At 36.4% G+C, this 22,393-nt stretch overlaps 1 protein-coding gene across 2 annotated transcripts in view; it reads right to left on the bottom strand.

Annotated features, from left to right (window-relative positions):
- The window catches only part of FRY (FRY microtubule binding protein), a 586,038-nt gene that overhangs the window by 547,168 nt on the left and 16,477 nt on the right, over positions 1–22,393 (bottom strand). Inside the window, exon 1 of one of the 2 annotated variants that reach the window (XM_069080511.1) lies at positions 2,087–2,503. The exons of the other annotated variant lie outside the window; for it this stretch is intronic. Coding sequence (XP_068936612.1) covers positions 2,087–2,106 — 20 coding nt within the window. The 5' untranslated portion in view covers positions 2,107–2,503. Of the gene's footprint in view, positions 1–2,086; positions 2,504–22,393 lie in introns of those variants that run through there. 2 annotated transcript variants of the gene reach the window in all.

The following is a 22,393-nucleotide window of genomic DNA, read 5'->3' as shown; positions in this document are numbered from 1 at the left end:
AATACAGACACATATGTAAATTTACATATATATCAGAAACTAACAATTTTAGAAGGGCTCCCATATATTTGGGGTATACTGAGTATTAAACATAGACTTAAACATTTTGCACAGATGCATGATTGGTGCCATGCCAACACCTAGAAAGAATAATGTTTCAAGACAAGCTATCACCACATCAGTATCCCCGATTCCTCTTCCACTCTGGTCCAATACGAAGGGTAATGATAGCATTCTTTATCTGACTTGGCTTCAGGTTTCCACTGTGTCTCAATTCCCTTTGTTATTCAATCTGTAGTCAATTATCCTACACTTAAGCTAAGGGTCTGAGTAAATTTGGAAATATGTCTAGCCACTAACTGTGGTCATGATTTGATTCATTTTCCCCTGAAACTGTTGCAGCAGAGGCAGCTTTTGGAATGTTTTATTCACCTTGGACAAAAGCGTCAGCATAAACAAGCTATTAACCTGAATTTGGATAGAGTACCTAACAGCTTAAACATGGAGGCCAACTGTTACCATCCTCAAAGACAAAAACTTGCCTCAAATAATGAAAGTGTTCCAGTTCCTTTTAAGCTGCCTCCATGTTAATTAGCTTCACAGTCCTTTCCTTTCTTTGTTTTTCTTTTTTAACGTGAAATGAATGAAATATACTGCATGAAATAAATATCCTACGTGAAATATGCAGCAGTGACCGGACTTCTGTGCTTCCAGAATAGAGTTTTATGGAATCATTTGTGCAGCTGATTCAGTGCTATGCTTTAAATTGGGCAATGAGTCTAAAACTATTTTAAAACATCCAGGGTCAAGTCCCAAAATAGGACTTTTCCATTTGACTAACAACAAAAAGTCCCCAAAGATTTTCCTTCATTCAGAAGGGGAAAATAAGTCTATTTTAAAGATAAAATTTTATACTGTACAGACTTTCATGTTGTCAATAACTAAGAAACAAGCCTGGAAGAAAAGAGGCTAGATTTTCACCAGTTTGTCTTCTAAGCAGAAATTCATAACTTTGTCACTGAATAGTTTACTTGCAAGAATAGTATAGTAAAATGGGGGGAAAGAGGACATCTTCCAAATATGAACATCATTCAAGAAATCTTAAGTCCTATCAGTGAGTAGCAGTGAAGGATAAGAACATAAGAGGAAGATGGTAAAGCTATAAACTTGATATTATTATGTGTCCTGCTCCTGTTATTAAATGTGTGTGTGTGTGTGTGTGTGTGTGTGTGTATTACACACACGGTTAAATTGACAGATAAAAACCCTTACAAAATCAGTAATGGAAAGTGATATCTTAGTGGATGCAAGGTAATTAAGCCAAAAGGCAAGAAAGTACAGGAAATATTGTTTTATGACCTTTCAGATCACTAATTATGAATGTCATCATCTCAAATTAATTTTCATAAAAGCTTCATTTGACCCCAGTGACCTTTGCTGTTATTCATCTTCCCTATTCTCACCCTCCTACCCCTCACTCAATAACAACAACCTAGAACATACTTTGGCATAATCATGCTCTCACCTCCCCATAATCCTCTCCTCAGTTTCCTTCAGTGAAATCTCTATTGCTTGAAATGACAACAACAACAAGCCAAAACAAAACAAAATGATGTCAACAATTACCTTCTTGACAATGAGACTAATTACCCCTTTTCTACCTTTATTTTTACAAAGCTGTATATGGATATTTTCTGCTTAGTAACAGCTAGACCCATGATTCTAACCATTCTAGGATTCACTTAATACAATGCTTTTCTCTCAGATTTTCCCATAATATTTCCAACTATTCACTTAGGGAAAGTTTATATTATATAGCACACAGCCTGGCATATAGAAATCAGTTAATACAGCTTGTTGACTGACTTTCTAGTAGAATGCCAGTAACACATCTGGATCATTTAGTTTCATTCTATTACACAGAACCAGGTAAGCTGATGACATATACACATTATAGGTCCAAATGAAGCCAAATAGTCAGAAACCAAGATCCATTCTGCCATTAACCATTCTACAACTGAAGTAAGATCCCTGTTGATGTGGAAAACATCATAGGAAATATAGGAACAATCAGGAAATATCCTACCTTGTATGTAGACGGAGCATCCGTTTCAAAAATTTCTTTGGGAACTCCAGGCTGGAGGAATGCAATGAATACTAAAAGATGCTTTGGTCCACTAGACTTCCCTTGCAAATGTAGTGTAGACATAGCCTTAGGGACTTTGCTTTATCTCCTCCTTATTCTGGATCTCTTCTGGATTCTGAACTTGGACTGTTTCTCTTCTTTTTTTTCACACTTTCCCTGAGTCCATAGATTCTACCATCCACCCAGTGCTTGTGGTTCCTAAATCTTACTGTCTACCCCACATCTCTTTATCCTGTTGAATCTTGCCTCCCAGTTATCTTTTTAGCATCTCCTCCTCAGTATCTCATCAGCAATTCAAGTGTAACATGACCAAGATTGTTGTCTGCAACTTTCCTCATAAACTTTTCCCCTTACTCTGCTCAGTCTTGTTATCTGACTCTTCACTTTCTTGCCTCTTACCCAAACTCCACCCCTCAATGATTTGCCCTTTCTGGCTACTGATCATCTCTTTTAAATCTTACTTAAACAGGAGAGTTTTAAATTTGTTTTAAATGTCCTTAAACAAGTCCCCCAAATCAGCACCTATAATAGATGTCTCCCACTTCAATCTCCCCAAATCTCATTGTACATCCTTATTGATATCACATACTATAAAAATCAAGCTTCTATAGTTTTCTCATTAAATAAGGCACTGAAAATCCATAGTTAGTTGACACCATGAAATGTCATATATCCCCTGGCAAATTACCCTTATTATTGTCATTTATTCAGTATATGATAGTGTGCTTAACTCTTTGTGCATGAAAAGAGGTGGTCTGTGCTCTTATGGATTTGTCATTATGTATATTAAACAATATGTCAGTGATCTTGATATGATAAAGTCATTTGTTAAAAGGTGCTTGGGGAAAAAAAGAATGGCTCAAGTAGGCAGGATCAGTTTCATAGGATCATAGATTTAGAGCTGGAAGTGACCTGAGAGGTCTTTGAATCCAATCCCCTCATTGTACAGATTGACTGGCTCCTGCTACTATTAATCTTGAACAAGTCCCCTAAACCTATCAAGGCTTCAGTTTCCTTGTCTGTTAAGTAGAGGGTTTGTATCTTTATATTTGCTTACCAGATCTAAATTTACATGAGTTCCATAAGTCTCTGAGGTATGGAAAGAATAAAATGAACCATTTCAACTGGCCCCTAGGGTTGGAGGGAAGTGAAAAGGTGCTGCTTATTTTACAAGTCTTTCATATTCATTTAACAGCTCTGTGTGTGTGTATGTGTATAAAGCACAGTCCCTTCCATACTTCACAGACCTCTTAAAATTTCATCTTTATAAGACTGATTTTGCAAACAACAAAGTGAATTAAAGGAGGGACTGTCTTTGTTCTTCAGTTCATATTTCGAAAAAAACAATAATGAGACAAAAAAAGCAGAAAAGGACACACACACATGCCTATGTCTGTACATACATATATACATACACCTAGGGACAAAGTTACAGATAGCAGGAAACTAAACATTAACTATTGGCACAAACCTTCATGTTTGTGGTTTTAATATTGTGAAATAGGCTGAAATTCAATGAGGTCAAAGATGGTAAGACTGCATTTCGGAGAGTTTTAGGGAACCTTTGAAAAATTGGGGATAGGGGTGGGGGTGGGAGATTAGTGGGTCAGTGTTTTGTACAGCCAGAAAGGACAAACGTCATTAAGAAACAGGGCAATAATAAGGTGAACAGCACTGTTATTTCTTCTCTCCCTAGAGATCAGTGCAATTTGGCCGGGCACAGGGAACTGAGTTCATTCTATTCCTTTCATTACTCATAGGTTCATGAGATTCCTAGAAACTTTGAGTGAAAGGGACCTTAAGAGATCCATACTCCTCAGACAAGAAACAGAAAACAAATAAGAAAACTGTGTCATAGAGGGCTTTATTGTTGTTTTTGTCCTTTGCTCTTGAACAGGACCATGACATCAGGGAGATGATGACATGACTTGCAGTTGACTTTGATTTGAGTGAGGGAGGGCTGTCCAAGGTCATCAGCCTCACTTTCTCCCCCAGAGACATCTGGGTCCAGTGGCCAGACATTCACCAGGATGACTACAGATGGCCCAGGATGCAATGGGAGGCCCTGGCCTTTTAGGCTCAGGCCTTTTCAGGTTCTCACTTTGAGTGACATAATGCCCATTCAGTGAATAGTCTTCTTTAAGTAGTTACTTAAGGAATGGTCCCTTTAAATAATAAAAAAAATCAAACTGGGAGGGGAAGACCTTCAGTCTCTCCTCCCCTCCCCTCCTTACCTGAGGGTGATCTGCCCAAGGGAAGGTATATTTCAATAGCCAAAAAGCTGACTTTTTTCCTTTGGGTTTACTGGCTACATTTCTTTCTCAAAGACAAGCTTTAAACCCAATTCACTATGGAGTTCATAGATTGGACAATAGGTTGCTGCCTTCCTAGCACAGAGTGAATTGAATACTAAATAGTAACTTTCTCACTTGCTCTACAAGTCTACAAGGCTACAGATAGCAAAACTTATGTCTTTTCTCTAGACAGGCATTACTTTCAACTGCCTAATTGAGATCAACTCTTTCTCTTAACCACCACTCCCTTCTTAGTCCATTTAAAATATGTATATTATCGTTCCTTTTGTTCAGCTTCTGCATCAGACAAGTTCTTGGCTTTGGTGTCTTTCATGAAAACCCCTAACTTTAAGGTCAGGTGTCTCTTTTTGATATGTAGAAGAAATAGATGGGAAGATACTTTCAGCTACCTGGTGAGAGGGGATTGGATGTCTCTTTTTGCTCATTCTAATCTCAAATTTATAGGAATGCTACTGCTGCTAACCATTCCACTAACACTTTCTCAAAATCAAGCCTACAAATCTTTAGTCTTTTCCCCTTACTCATATTTTGTAGAGCAGGATCCTAGCCTGATTTCAGTCTTCTTGGTTGATTTACTACAACGTGGAAGCTTCCCTCCTCTGCATTAACTACCTTTATCTTTTCCCAGCTAAGGCTCCTTTCCCCAAACTTTCCTTTGTCTCAACATGACCATGATTGGGCAAAAGACGGTCACTCTTTCAGGTGAAGACTATCCACCTTATTATGATGATAACAATAACTGGCATTTACATCTTTTATATAATTTGATTCTCACTAACAACACTGAAAAATGCTGTTATTATCCCCATTTCACAGATGAGTGTGTTGCTCAGGGTTACACAAATAGCAAGTGTCTAAAGTAGGATTTGAACCTGTATCTTCTTGACTCCAGTTCATCATTCTTTCTCCTATATCTTTTATCTCATTTGTATTTTATCTTATATGGAACTGGTAACTATAACTTTCTTCTGCTTTAAGAGCCAACTATGTTACAGTAGACAGAGTAAGGTTCAAATCCAGTTTCAGATATTTACTAACTTTGTGATACTGGGCAGTTACTTAACCTCTTTTTGCCTGTTTCCACAGCTTTAAAATGTAGATAACAGCACCTACTATTGTGAGGACCAAATGAAATATTTGCAAAGCATTTCACAAACCTTAAAGTGCCATATAAATACTAGCTATTACAGGATCACTATATTTTGCTACCTTGAATAAATATGACACTTTTAAATCCTATTACTAATTTCTCCCTTATTTTGTACCAATTGTAACAGACTACTCTTTATTTTAAAGGTTCTCCATTTTTATCTTTATTAGCTCTGCCATTTTACGTTCACAGCCGAATCCTCTTCTGAATTATTGCCACTGTCTTACAGAAATAGAATGTAGAGCTTGAAGGGCCCTTGAAGATCATTCCAGTTCAAATCCCTCATTTTACAGATAAGGATACTGAGGCCCAGAGAGTTTAAGAGACTTGCTCATGGTGACATAAGTGGTGAAGGATAAAACTGAAATTTGAACCCAGGTCCTCCTGCTCCAAATACAATGCTTTGTTTATTATACCAGGATACTTTTCATTTTCAATTATTCTTGCCCATATAATAGTAACCACATCTGACAACTATGCAGCATTATGTACCTACAGCCCCCTGCTTCTCCCCCTGGAGAAGTATGTTTCATCACTGGCATGCTTGGGCTCTTTAAGTGATATAATGTGTTTTCAAAAAAGTTTTCTGTAATCTGAGATCTCCCCTATCAATTATCTTTGGAGTGCCAAATATACACAAGATAAGGTTATATTACTGCACTTATGTCCTACTCTGATACCTTATAGTAGTCTGGAACTGACCCTGAGTTCTCTATGAAAGACAGTGGAGCTCAAGGTCTGACAAGTTCTAACAAATTCTTTCAAATACTAAAATTTTCCTATGGCACCCAGGTCTGAATTGATAGTACCCTCTGGCCACTCTTCCACAGAAATAACTTTGTACTGACACTAAACTTTGTTTACATACTTTTCTGCATATACAGTATAGTGTTTTCCCCAAAACATTACACAAGCTCCTTGGGGGCAGGGGTTCTTTCTGCTTGGCCAGAGAGTTGTCTTTTCAGTGGTTTGATTACCCATCACCTAAACTCTTCATTTTATATAAATACAATTCAATTTTGAATTAAATTTAAAAAAAACAAGTCGAAAGGAGATAAATAATTCTTCCATTAGGCCTAAAAATCAGGATTGATAACTTTAGACCTACTAATTCTTGAAAAATTGAGGATGGAGTATGACCTGTTTTATGGGTGTCTGAGCCTGGACCTGTATTTAATAGGGTGTGCCTAGAAGCCACTAATTCATTAACTCATTAGATCTACTCTGGTATGAGTCAGTGGTCAACACTGTATCCCAAGAGTACCTAGGAGGGCCAAGCACAGAGAAGATTTTCCAAGTTACCTGTGGGCAATGACAATGATGTCTTGAAGTCTTTCTTCCCATTACAATTCTTCACTGACAAGTTTTTATGCCTTTGACAGCAAATACACTATCATTTCATTTTGATAAAAACCAAATAACCAACCAAAAACAGGAACAAACAAAACAAAAACCCTCAAACAAAGAAAAACAGAACACCTCAGGGCTTCCAATTTCATAGGTAGAATTCATTTCAGAACATTTCAAGAGTATAAAATATCTGTGAAATTTCACAGTTTATTCAGTACCATTACTTGAAGAAGTTATTAAAATTAAGTGGTTAAGAGAACTGAAAGCATGTAAGTAAGTCTTCCACTTTCTTCTTCCAATAACCTCATCTGTTACAATGAAAACTAACCAGCTTAGAAATAACTCTTCTTGGTCATTAGCAGTTCTCATAGTGATAATACAACCATTATAATATTAACATTTTAAATGATCAATTAATATTAACTCCTTCAACTTACTAGTAGCTAGAATTTAGGTAGTGCTTTAAGGTTTACAAAACACTTTATCATCTGTTTGTATCCTCATGACAACTATGGGAGGTAGGTGCTAGTATAATACCCATTTTACAGATGAAGAAACTGAAGCAGGCAAAGATTCAAGGACTTGCCTAGGTTCACATAGCTAGCCTCTGAGGCTGAATTTGAATTTAGATCTTCTTGATTCCAGGTCTAGTGTTGTAACCACTGTGTACCTAGCTGTCTCCAAGCAGGGTGAGATAGGGAATGGATAACATTTATGAAACAGACTTCTCTGAGGAGAGAACAAAATACAGAAATAATCTTTGGAATTATTTCCATTTTAAGAAAATCGTTGGTTTAACAATACTCATTTAAGAGCAGTGCTTTTTAAAAATCCTTTCCAAAACTAAAACTTCCCCTTTTCGTTGACTGATCTTTACTGAACTATGAGGAGACATTCTTTCTGCTGTCTACTGGCTAGAAGCCACTTTTATAGACTATATATTTAGAGAAAAAGTAACAAAGACAAAAACCTCAAGGGCCAACCACTGAAGAGTTTAGAAAACATAACTCCCTTCTTTCCTTCTTTGAAGAGGTGGGGGACCATGAATGTGGAATATTATACAGAAATGTTGGAGACAGCTGAAGGGTTGGTTAATTTTGCTGGTTAATTGGTTAATTATTCCTCTTCCTTTTTGTTTATTCTTTGGTACAAAGGATGGCACTTTGGGGAGGAGAAAGAGGAGGAATACATTTAAAAATGAAAATTTTAATGAAAATTTAAAAAAATTAAAAAATATTACATCTACTAAGCAGGGGTCCTCAAACATTTTGTGTATGTCATGGCCTCCTTGGACAGTCTGATGAAACCTACGGATTCCTTCTTAGAATAATGATTTTAAATGCATGAAATAAAATACACAGGATTACAAAGGAGACTGACTACATCGAAGTACCATTATCAAAATATTAAGGTTAAGAACATCTGTACTAGAAAGTAAAAAAAAAAAAGATTATTCACTATCTGGCGAATGGATGGGAACTATCTTTTTTTTTGTTTATTAGTGAGTTTTTATAGCTATTTCTAAGACCAAGTAAGGAAAAATATATACATATGTGTGTAGTACACACACACACACACACACACACACACACACACACAGAAGAGAGACAGAAAGACAGAAACAGGGATACACATGGGGGGGAGAGACAGAGGGAGAGGGAGATGGAGAGAGGGAGAGAGAGAAGGGAAGAGGGAGGAAGAGGGGGGGAGAGAGAGAGGGAAAAGGGGGAGAGGGAGAGAGAGAGAGAGAGAGAGAGAGAGAGAAGGAGAGGGGGAGAAAGAGAGACTTTGGAAGGCCAAGAATGAAGTGATTGGGGCAGGTAGGTGGCGCAGTGAATAAAGTGCTGGCCCCGAAGTCAGGAGGACCTGGGTTCAGATCCAGTCTCAGACACTAAACACACACACACACACACACACACACACACACACACACACACACACACAAAACCTAGCCATGTAACCTTAGGCAAGTTACTTAACCCCAATTGCTCTCCAAAAGGCAAAAAATAAATGAAATTATTACTTATCACTAGAAGGCTTACTGTGTTTTTTGCTTTCATATTAATTTTCAATTTACACTTTAGGGCCAGGCTCAAGTCTTGTTTGAATTACATGTGTAACTGTGAATCCTCCATATTTCTCTGACTGTATGGATAAAAGAAGTTTTCTAGGTGCTGTTTTAATAAATTTTCATAGGATTAGAAAATGATTTTGCTATTAATTTTTAAATTTTCCTTTTAAAAAATCTGGCAGGATCATCTCACTGTAAAAGCATCCATTAGTTATGGATCCCTATGTTAGTATATAGGTGCTTTAAGGACAGACATCATTGTAAAGCATAAGGAAAAGGCAGGATTTGAATTTTTTTTAAAATGAGGTTTACACCCTTTAATGTATGATACTACATTAATGTGTCCTTGGAGCTCTGGGATTCTATAAGTTCATATAGAGAAAGAATTAAGAATAGAGATTGGATCTGTGATTTCACTGCTATACAGAATATGATGAATATGGCAACTCCCCCTACTAAAGAGATCAGCACTTTCTTTGCCACGTATAGCTTTGGAGAGTGGCCCAGAGCACAGAAAGGCTAAGAACCCTGCCCAGAGTCGCACAACTGGTATGTCTCAGAAGCAGGACTTAAACACAGGTGTTCTCGGCTCAAGGTCAGTTCTCTATCCACCAGGCCACACTGCTTAGTGTGGGGGATACAAAAACAAAAAGATAAACCACTCCTTCTCTCAAATAGTATACACTTTACTGGGGGGTAAACAACATGTACACATATAAGTATATATAAAATCTATGAAAAGCAAATGCAAGGTAATTTTTTAGCGGGAGGGGGAGGCAATAGCAGCTGAGAGGGTCAGGAAAGGAATCATGGAGGATGTGGTGACTGAGCTGAAGAACACCAGGGATTCTGAGAAGTGGAAGTGAGTACAATTTTTGGATGGATTTTATGAAGGGATCATAAATCATGATAAACAAAAGTTAAGTTACAGCTCGGCCGTGAAAGGCTTTAAATGACCAACAGAGGAATCTATATTCAGTCCTAAAGGTAATAGGAAGTCACTGGAAATTACTGAACAGGGGAATGACATGGTCTTCCAAGGGTGGGGAGCCTTCGGTCTCAAGGCCGCATGTGGCCACATGTGTCCTCGAAGTCAAAGGTTTCTCCATCCCTGGTCTTGACCATGGTCATATGAGAGAAACTGATGCCCAGCAAAATGAAAGGACTTCCCTCCCAAATTGCAGAACTGGGTTTCAAGCCCAGGTGTCCTGATTCCTAATCTAGTGCTCCCCCTCCCACTCCATGCCTCTACCAAGAAAATAGGGATTATAGGATCATAAGACAGTGCTGAATGGGATTTAGAGAACATCTAGTCCAGTCTCCTCATTTTATAAAGGGAACCCAGAGTGCCAAAGAGGTTAAGTGATTTGCTCACAGAGCACAGGTCGGAAATAGTCAATAAGTATTTAAGTACCTGTTACGTTAATTACCATGACCACACAAAAGTGTTATGTTTGTGATAATTCTACCCAAATATGGCTGCTGTGTTAAAGATGGGGTCTTTACAAATGCCCAAGATGCCACATCACTGTTTGTGGAAGAAATGACATAAGGTCATTGCATACATGGTCTAGAATTACAGTGCTGAAGCTGAGACATCAAGGCTCTGGAAACAGGGTTCCAACCAGCCTTTCATTCCCTTGTTGTTGTGGTTGTCAATACAGCAGCTGTTCCTCATGACCTTAAGGACCAAATAGAAATGCCTTTATTTCAATTCAGCTGTCAATAACCTGCCTCATTACACAGAAGACCTTTCATGTGCTTCCTGGTCCAACCAAAAGGCCTTTTTAGTGTTCTGCACTCTGTGCCCCTGCACTGGCTCTTCCATACACCTGAGATGTCCTCCTTCCTCACATGGACTTCTTAGGACCCACATTCTCCTTCCAAATTCAGCACAAGCACCAGCCTCACCTGTGTAATAGTTTTTCCTGGTGCCTTCCCACCTCGTTTATTAGGTATAAATCTTGTGAGGCACGGTGGTGCAGGGCATAGAGAGCTGACCTTGGAGACAAAAAGATGTGCCTTAAGTCTCTGACATACACTGATTTCTTGATCCTGGGGAAGTGACTTAACTTTTTAGTGCCCCCAGGCAAGTCTCTAAGGCTTCAAATTGTAGGTGCCGATCTGTATTGGCAGAGGAAGTTCCTCTATATTGATGAACTTGGAGGCCCAGATGCAACCCTCACCCCATATTTTTTACATACACCTAAATATGTGCATGTTTCCCCCTTCCTTGAGGTCAAGGACAGTTTCTTTTTTGCCTTTGTAACCCTCTTCCCCTCCCTCCCCACCCAGTGGTGCTGGGCACATAGCAGATGCCAAACCAAGACCTGCTGATTAACTGGTAAATCACAAATCAGACACCTGATAATATCCATTGACTAGGTATCATGAATTTTCTCCTGTCAATCCAGGAAAGTATTAGTCATAAGATATGGGATCACTGATTTAGAACAGAGGCCATTGAGTCCAATGCACTGTTTCCAAAGCACTACTGGGCATTCAAAAGATGACACTCAACAAATAATTCTTTGATTAATTGTCTTCATTTTATTTCCAAAAGAAAAGAAAATTTCAAGATACTTTGTTTCTATATTAAGTTATATATTTGGAAACGTTTATTTGAAATATTTCCTTCTATTCTCTATGTTGAAATCCTTTACTTTAATGTGCCTTGGAATTTGGATATGTGTTATCTATTAAGCTACATTGCCAGACAAAATGTTAACACATCTCAAGATGCCTCATTGAACACCTTACCATCTGATCCATTGTGGACAATGATATAATTGGGGAAGGGATGAGAATAATAGCTAACTTTTTTTTTAGCTGAATATGATCACTTGACAAAAATTAAGTTGTAGGGTCTATCTTCCCTGCCCCTAATAAAATAGTATTTTTATATTAAGTGGTGATAAATAGAACAAATGTTTGTATAAGTCTGTTACATCACTTCTGGGGTCTTAATTCTGATGTGAGCAATATATTAAATTAGCTAACATTCCTCATGAAAGACATTAACTGGAGGACATCTAAAGTAGGCACACAGCAAGAACTCTGTGATACCAGGAAACCTCAATCCCACAGAAAAATGTTTATAGCTTGTGAAGAGGCCAGGTCTATAAAGTGCTGGACACAGATAGCTATGAAAGGCTGAATGTTATTGTGGGATAAAACTATGTCAGACTTCTATGGAGATCTATGATTAATTAGATTACAAGTTAACAATAAAAACATTACTTGATAAAGTTAGGCCTTCACCATATTTCTGCTAAAAGACTGTTCACATTGAACATGTGGTTTTGTGCTATGTGCCTGGTGAATGCCACCTTTAATGAGGGGCGAAAAAGAGAGTAAAGAAAGAAACCCGAGGCCCAGCAACATTTCAAATACATTTTCAGCCTTAACTTTAATAGCACACTCTGAAAAGTTATTGACTGACATCAAGGTGTGCCAAAAGAGGGAAAGTTCTCTAAAACCCATTTTATAGCAAGTAATTAATAAGAATAATATGGAATGAACTGCTGGGCTGGAAGCATGCACTTTATTGGTAGAAGAAAGATGAAGGCAAAATCTTTGAGTTGACTTAAAGCAGGGCTTCTTCACCTTTTTTTGTGTCATGAATTCCTTTGGCAATCTGGTGAGGCCTCTGGACTCTCAGAATAATGTTTTTAAATTAATAAAGCAAAATACAGAGGAAATCAATTTAAGAACTTCAGACTTAAAGTTTCTAAGTCAGTAAGGATTCTGAATCAGGGTTTTTTTTCCCACTACACTCAAGGGAAAAGGTATGGGAAAATGCATTTTTGCAAGGAAATCAATTTCTAAATATGTTGTCTCCACTAGGTACCATTTTCATATGAAATTGATGGAGATAGTATTTTCCACCTTTCTTATAGTCCCCAGCCATCAGTATAATACTTTTGGTACATAGTAGGCACTAAAAAAAATATCTAGTAGCTGATTTGGCACTCAATCAATTAACAAACATTTATTAAGTACCAACTAGATGCCAAATATTGTGCTGGAGACTAGTACTGGAAGTACAAAGAATGAAAAAACAGCTACTTAGGAGAAGAGTACATTCTAGTGGAGGAGAGAAGTACATTATATGTGTATGTATAAAATATACATTGTGTATATATGTGTATATGTATCTAGACAGATGGTTGTTCACTTGTTTCAGTTGTGTACACTTTTTGTGACCATATTTGGGGTTTTCTTGACAAAGAGACTGGAGAGGTTTGCCATTTCCTCCTCTAACTCATTTTACAGATGAAGAAACTGAGGCAAAAAGGGTTAAGTAACTTGCCTAGGGTAATACAGCTAGTAAGTGTCTGAGGCCAAATTTGAACTCAGGTCTTCCTGACTCCAGGCCTAGTCATTCTATCCACAGTGCCACTTAGTTGCTGTGTGTGTGTGTGTGTGTCTATTATATGTACTTGTCTCATATATACACAAATACAATACTGCCAAAGTTAATTAGTAACTTTAATCTTATACCAAAGGAATACTTCATAGGACTTGATAAAATAATAACAAAATCCAGTAGGAGAAATAAAAGGTTTAGAATATCAAGGGAAATAATAAAAAAGGTAGATTTAAAGAGGGAACAGCACTTTTAGATCTCAAACTATATATGAAGCTTGAGTCATTAAAACCATTTTGTATTGATTAGACTGTATGAGAGAATCATAAATAATAGAATTCATTAACCCAGAGTTCAATAAATCCTAAAAATCAATTACTTAGGAAAGAACTTCCTATTTCATTAAAAAATACTGCTTGACATGTTGGAAAGCAGTCTGGTGGAAATTAGGCTTAGACCAACATCTTCCACCATATTCCAAAATAATTTTAAAATGGATATATGACTTCAATATTAAAAAATTAGAGAGGAAGCAGATCATATATCTTCCACAATTATGGGTGAATATGTTCTTAACTAAAGAAGGGGAAAAGCCAATTACTAAATACAAAACAGATAATTCTGGTTATATGAAATTGAAACGTTTCTGCACAAACAATATATTGAGGACAAGAAGAGAAGTAATCAAATAAAAAAAAATCTTTGTATCTAATTTCTCAGATAAGGGCATGGTAACCAAAAGTAATTACCCTAATACCAAAGGATATGAACAGTTCTCAAAAGAATTACAAACCATTAATCACATGAAAGAATGTTCCAAATCACTAATAATAAGAGAAATGTAAATCAAAAAAACCTTTAGGTTCTACTTCAGACCCCATGAATTGGCAAAGATGACCAAAGACAGGGATAGTTTGTTTGGGAGGGGTTATAGGAAGATAGGCACACCAGTACACTATTGATAGAGCTGTGAATCAGCACAACCATTTGAAAAACGAAGTGGAATTTTACAAATAAAGCGACTAAAATGCCCATACCCTTTGACGCAGAGATTCCACTAATATATATATACACCTGAAGATTTGTAGTCAAATTTTGACTTATTTTCTTCATGTCTTAAGGAAGGGGATTGGAAAAGATGATCTCTTATATACATTCTAACTCTGTATATGTAATTTTTAGCTTATACACTTTTAGATATGTTTTTGTAGAGAATTCATACAGCAGGAGTGATATATCTGCACGTTCTCTCTCTCTCTCTCTCTCTGAAATTGTACAAGCCAGAGTACAATGACTACAATTTGGGGGGAGGGGGCAGAGTACTTAATATTATCTGGATGTAACAATAAGAATATGGACATTTTTATTTCTAGAAAACTGGCTTGACACTGGTCCATCTTATATGTCTTAGAAAAGAGCTCATCTAAGAGCCAAGCTCTCTGCCAGACATAGGAGAGGGGCTACATGTCATGTCAATATTTTCAGCTGCATTTTTAAAAAAGGAAATGTCACTGTAAGTCTTCATTGCAAACATACAGGACAGAAATATCAGCCCCCACATGTCATGGGGAATTGACGAGGGTGTAATGGCTTACCATAAACATACTACAAAGGACTTTTCTTGTCTTACTAATCACTCATATAAACAGAAAACTTCTTTTTCCCTACAATGAAACTTCTGAAACTGTAAAATTTGTGAATCATTGAGTTTTTTTATTACGCCCACATTTAAGTAAATTTTATTTAAATGAACAAGGAGACAATAAATAAAACAAGCTAACCTAGTGTATGTGGGTGGAGACAAGAAGTCCCACAGAAAGATATTCTTTTGCCACATGTCCACATTTGGACATTATCTCTCTAATTATGGAGTCATGGGAAGGGTTGCTTTAGAATGGAATGTGAAATTAATTAGAAGAGCTCATTTCCTGAAGTAAAGTGTTCTCAGATAATTTCCTGAACTATAATTCCTTACTCTTTCTCCCTACCCCCATCATGCATAAATCATAGGCTTCTTTTATTTCAGTGATAATAATTTCAAGAAATCAAGTTAGAAAAAAAGAAATATGATGCATGATATAACAATGATAAACCAGTGCAATCAGGCTAATTTTTTTCTAAACTTTCATGCTTAAAAAAAAGCATAAAACATTTTGGAATTAATTTGTTCATTACAGAACTTATCATTACAAGGTGCTTTTCAAAAGTCACAGAAGATGGGACTTATTTCACATCAGCATAAAAGATAAAGTTATATTCTTCAAAGTTTGTGTTCTTTTTTGACCTATAAACATGAATGATGGAGTATATAATTATATATACATATATAAATATATGCAAAATATGTATCCACACATATATGTACACACACTGTTTCTATCTTTTTGCTCTGGAGTCAAAGGACTTGAGATTGAATTTTGACTTTGCCACTTACTACCTACATGACCTTAGAAAAGGTCTTGATTTCTTTAAGTTTCAGGTTCTGCATTTATAAAATGAGGAGGTTGTTCTATATGGGAGGCATTAGTGTTGCCTGAACCGTACTAAAATGTAATTGGGAAATATTTACCAAAGTAAATATAAATACAATAGAACATAAATAACATTAATATGTGGTTTTCAGTGGCCCCTGTTTTATATTTGAGTTTGACACCACTGCTCTAGATGTCTTCTAAGTCCCTAAGGTCCTTTTCAGAGCTAAATCTGTGATGTTACAATCTGGTATCATTAATGTGACATGTCAATCTTTCAGGGTTGAACAGATTACATAGATTACCACAGCACTGACTGCAAAGGTCCTTAATAATAAGAGACTTTTAACTATTGAAACAATTTAAATATAGTAATTGAAGGAATTCCCATTCACCCTACTGTCCCAAACCAAGAATTATTAACAATATCATGTCATGCAAGATTTCTTGAAAGAGCCTTCCTCCCTTCTTGGGCTGGCTTCAACTGCTTTGTTTCCCACAGCAATCTGACTTCTCTAAGATTTTGGAGTGGCATCTGTTTTAAGGACACACAGTCATGGGGGGATAAGAATGGTTTCTCTGACACAAGACACTTAAAAATATTAATAATCATGTAATGACAACTTAGTAATTATGAAAACTTGCCCTTCCCCCTTCTTTTACCTCTGCAGTCCTTAGGAGAGGATGCCAAATCTCATTAACTTGTACACTGACAAATTAAGCACGAGTGTCTGACTTGATTTTGATGAAGGAAGTCATTAAAACAGCAGCAAGGGACCAACTTTCCCCGTACAAGTGATAATTTTCAGTTGTCTATGTCTGAAGATGGAGGGAAAAAAAAAGTCTGACAAGCACTATTTCCCCTGATGATGACAACCCCATGCCTCACAGAACTGAAGGTCTGAAGGCAGGAGTCCCATTATTGAGCAGCTCTGGGTCTGTCTACCAGGCTTAAATAGTCAATCAAATGTATTTAGGGTGTGAGTCAAAGACAAGTAAGTAATTTAGGAAATTACTATTGTCAAGCCTACCTCCCTTTACCACCCTAAAGGCTGGTCCCAAACTGAGACAGACATTTATGTAGGAAGAGGAATGGTACAAATCTGTCTACTGCCATCTATCTATTGTTGATTTAAGTATCTGTTGGCTCTTTATAAGTGATTATAATCAAATAAGAATAGAATAAAGAAATATTACATTTTTGAACACCAGGAAAATGAGATTTAAAAACAAATTGAATTCTACTCTTAATTGTTTTTTGGTTAGCATCAAATGGACTGGAACATAAACCTCTAAAAATAAAACATGGACTCTGCAGACAAAATCTAAAAGTCAAATAGTAACATAATCAGTATCTACATATAATCCTAGCCCAGAATTTGATAGGCCCAATCTGAATTAGGTGGTACTGTTCCCCTAGGTTAGGGACTGGAACTATGATTTCATTGGTCTAAGGAAACTCCCTCTATCAGCATAGGTTGGTATTTTTCTACAATTTTTAAAGTTGCCTAGAGCAATGAAAGGTTAAATGACTTGTTCAGGCCAATGTTTAATTCTAGGAGATTAAGAGATATAATGGAGGCTATGAGTAGTTTCTAGGGAAAGGAGGTCTCTCCAGTACATTAAATAAATATTGATGAACTAGGGCTCTGGGCCTAGGTGATTAATTGAAATCCAGTAACTAGTGAAATACCCAAATATGCCCCTGGCTTCCTCTAGAATTCATATGATAAGGTTAAATATTCTAACAAGTCAAGAAGACAATTCACATGGTCAATATGTCTCAGAGGTAAGATTTGAACTCAAGTCATCTTGGCTTTGAAGTTAGATGTTTACCCACTATGCCACTGTTCTCTAGGTCAGCCAAATGAACGACTAATTGCCAACTCTCTATTTTCGTTGCATGAATGTAGAAAGAGTCTAAGAAAAATCAAACAGAACTGAAAAGTCTCTTCATTTGAAAACGAGGGGGTCAATGGAAATATATCATGTTAGGTTTCTTACAAGCTCTTTGTATTAGAAAACCAAGTTTTGAAATGCTGCCTTGTGAAAGTGAGCAAGATTGGGACTCTAGAACAGTGACAGATTTTTTTTAAGGAATGGAATATGTAGCTAATCTAATTATTGTTTTAAAATTATCTCATGGAAGAATTTTAGCACAAACAGATGTTTCAAGCAAACTAGACATACTTTTTCTTTATACACTAAAATGTATCAGTCTATAATGCTGAAATGTATATTATCCATAACAAGTTTAAGAAATAATGGTGGTATGATCTCTATTTATCTACTAAATCCAGAAGAGGGGAAAATTATGGACTCATTTATTTTTTAATGACAATGACACACTAAAGATTGTTAAATATATATATATATATATATATATATACATACATATATATAATGCAAAGAAACAAAAAGTCTGAGCCCAAGTCAGCTAGTGTGTAGCTCATGCCAATCCCACAAGAAAAATTCTGACACATACTATGATATATATGCTCCAGAAAAGACTCAAAAATGCTTTCAACATCTTGAAAATTCCTGAAAAGTCCTAAGTATTTATCTCTTCAAGCATTTGATGGTCCCTTCCAGTCCTAAATCTTCAATCTTATGATATTCTCTTTTGTGAGTTGTATTATATATTACAGATAACAAGGGAAACTAAGTATCACTTTTAAAAAGTACATCAAATAGATATATATGTGGCAGAGCTGTTAGGAAGATTTCAAAATGGATACAAATATATTCACAATGACTAAAGAATAAAACATTGAACATTTTAAGAAAGTATTATAAAGTCAAGAAATTATCAGCAACCAACATATATGCTCCCACGAGTAGAAAGGTTATCAGAGTCCACCACACTCTCTTGTAGGTCAAACCTCAGCCTGCTACTTTACTTGTTACAATATTTAACCTTATCATATGAATTCTAGAGGAAGCTGGGGCATATTTGGATATTTCATTAGTTACTGGATTTCAATTAATCACCTAGGCACATAGCCCTAGTTCATCAATATTTATTTAATAAACTGGAGAGACTTTCCTTCCTTAGAAGCTACTTTTACTCTCCTTAAATCTCTTAATCTCCTAAAATTAAACAAATGTTAAATCTACTGAATTTATAATTTATTAAAAATGGAACTGATAATCAAATAAGACATATATAATCATTGAAAATATTTTATCTGTGAGAAGGATTACAATTAGATCCACCACAAATCTCACTACAACAGCAAATGGCTTCTCTTTAGTACTAAGAACACAGCTTCCCCCCATTCAGGTTAACAAAATGTCTCTTTGCAAGAATCTTCCACATCTTTTTTTTGCAAGATAAAGGTTGGGATAGTTTCATGAAGAGAAAAGATTTCTCTATCTTCTTTCTCTCTCTTCTCTCTCAGTCTCTCCAGATGTAACAACAAAACTGAACCTTTAACTTCTCTCAAGCCACTCTACTACTCTGTTTAGATTCATCCCCTCATAAAATTATCTTTTTGATATTTCTTAATAAAATAACAGTTCTAACATGAAAGTTCTCATCTTCTTTCTCTAAGTCTTCTCCATAGTTTATCTCATAGATCAAAATGAAATTCACAGTCATTTCCCTCTAACCCCATAAAGGAGAAGGAGCTCATTAGTAACAGTTATAACCATAACACCTGGCTCCTCTACTCTTAAAGAGGCAATAATTCGATTCAATTCGATTAACAGTTAGGTGTCTATTACATGCCAGGCCCTGTGCTAAGCATTGGGTATACAAATAAGAAAAAGAAAGATAGTCTCTGCTTTCAAGGATCTTACAATCTACTGGGAGAACACAACACACAAAAGGAAGGTGGAGAGGGAACAAAGAGGGCTAGTTAAGGTGGGGAGGGTGGAGGTAGGAGGGAGGAGAATAATCCACTGAGTCCAAACCAAGCAGAGTAGGGATGCTAAGTGGGGAGTTACCATAATAAGAGTTTCCACAGCCTATGTAGAAGAAGCTTTTGAAACTGGGGTTACACTTAGTTTCTCATTTCTAGAAAATAGTCATGAGAATAATTTACACAGGTTATCAAGGGCTTTTTTTTTTTCCAGAGGGAGGATTCATGAAACAACATGAACATTAGTCACAAAGTGTAAGAGGGACTAGATCAATCAATCAGTAAACATTTATTAAGCACCTACTATATGCCAGGCACTGTGCTAAGCTCTGGGGATACAAAAAGAGGCAAAAGACTGTCCCTACCCTCAATAAACTTACAGTGGAATGGGGGAGACAATATGCAAACACACACACACACACAGCAATTTATAAACATGACAAATAGGAAATAACAGGGTGAAGGCACTGAAATTTAGAGGAGCTGGGGAAGGCTTCCTATAGATGGGAGATGATAATAACTGTTTCAGATAATACCCATATTGATGAGACCACAGACCCATCAAAAACTGAAATATTGTAGAATAAAGGATTGAAAATAACCAAATTCATTGTGCTGAAATATCATTTCACATAATCATTTGGTGCCATATTCTAACTTAAGATCATTGGATCGTAGCTCAAGGAGACCTTTGAAGGAATCTAACCCAACTCCTTTATTTTACAAATGAGGAATCTAATGCCTTGAAAGGTGAAGTGACCTTGTGCCCAAGGTCACATAAGTAGGAAGTGGACTTAAACCCCTGGAAAGTTACATGTTTGTGAGAAATATAATTAGAACATGAAAATTTTATGCTCCTCAATAAATTCAGGTCCATATATTTCTTTTTGTTAATTTAAAAAGTATAACTTTTCCCAAGTATGCTTTAATTTGAAGAAAAGTTATAGGGGTATCCTTTGATCTTCACCAAAACAAATGTATATAACATAAAGCAGTGAATGGCTGACAGCTGCGAGAAGTGACAATTGACAATACACGAAGGAGATTGAAGAATTGTAGCAAGCATACAAATGAACTCCAAGAACAAAGCCATGTTGGACTCTTTAATGCTGGGGCAAACTTCAAGGCATTATGGGGCAATATAATAGTAGATATTCATTACTTTTTTCCAGCTCTTTCTTTTTAAATCTTTATTACAAGGAATGGCTGACTGCAATAGGGAGGGGAAGGGATAAATCTGGAAATTAAGATTATATGAAAACAAAAATATGTCAATAAAATAAGATTAAAAATTGATACTTATAATGATGATGTTGGTCAATCAAGAAAAGGTTAAATTATGTTCAGTACTCCATGTTTAGGAAGGCAAGGAGGCACCTAACTTGTGTTAGGAATATTTTCATCCAAATGGTGAAAGTAAAAAAAAAATAAAGGCTTGGCACATAAAAGGGCAAGTGGCAAGTTATCTGGAAAATTCATTTATTTGGGACACCTCCTTCTTTTACAAAGCTGGATAAATAAGTCATGAGTATACTTATGATGTGGTAAATGACAAACTTGACTTTGTCTTTAAAAAGAAAAAGAAAAATCTCTAAGCAACACTTTAGGGTATGATACTCTGCCAAATAAAGGACTCTATTTGTAAACAAAGCACTTTATTTGGCCAGGGTAGACATGGAAAAAGATCAAAAAGAGTAATTTCAGATGAATATCACTGCTATGCATCCTTCTCTTCAGCTCCTAATGCATTACATTTATAGCTCTTTGAGACAGAAAACTGCATCTAATCTACTGTATCTTATTACCCTTATTACTCAATACATTCAGTAAGACCCACAAGACCTTGCTTGGAAGGTTGTGCACACCAACCAGATCCCAAGGCAGAGGGATGTTCAAAAACATAGAGAAGTTTGGTTCTGTTCTTGGTCATGCTTCCCAAACTCAGTCACCAAGAAACCTCTTCTTACAAAGAGTTTGACATTTTTACAGAATACAATGTGGGACATTCTAAAAGTTCAAATAAAGCAGGCCATAAAAAGTAATCCTAAATTGGGAAAATTACCCAAGTGGTAGCAATAATAAAGAAAGGAGTTGGCTTTTTTACTGACATTTGATGTCAGTAGAAAACTTCAAAAAAGAAAAAATGAGAGGAGCTCATGTGAGCAGGGAAGTTGAAAGGAAAGCAACAAAGGAGAAAAACAAAAGCAGCAACAAGGGAGAGATAGGGTCTCTCTGCTGTAGGCTGTGGGGAAGCTCTCTACACCAAAGCTTTTTATCTGTTTTCATGATCAGCTCTACTACATTCTAAACTTGGTGACTCTGGGTTGGGGGAGCTTTGACTCACTCCTACATTAATAAGGCTGGGGCCTCTTGCCTTGTGGAGACAGTACCAATGCTGGAGCTTTCTCCCTTGTCTACCAGATCACTATGAGTTCCCCAGTAATGTGGTAGAGGATGACAGGTTATTCCAAAAAGCTAAAAACTTTGACCTGTCCTTTTCTCCTTTGGTGTAGAGTGTTTAAGACCCAACTAAAATCTCACCTTTTACAGGAAGTCTTCCCCAGCCCTTAATTCTAGTACTTTGAATGTGTTATTTCCTATTTATCCTGTTTCTATCTATCTATCTATCTATCTATCTATCTATCTATCTATCTATCT

The sequence above is a fragment of the Petaurus breviceps genome, unplaced genomic scaffold, assembly GCF_028583685.1.
Source record: "Petaurus breviceps papuanus isolate PSGF00001 unplaced genomic scaffold, PetGlider_PUasm1.0 91133, whole genome shotgun sequence".
Classification (NCBI taxonomy): Eukaryota; Metazoa; Chordata; class Mammalia; order Diprotodontia; family Petauridae; genus Petaurus; species Petaurus breviceps.
Note: the sequence above shows the minus strand (reverse complement) of the source record. Positions and strands in the feature narration are given on the sequence as shown.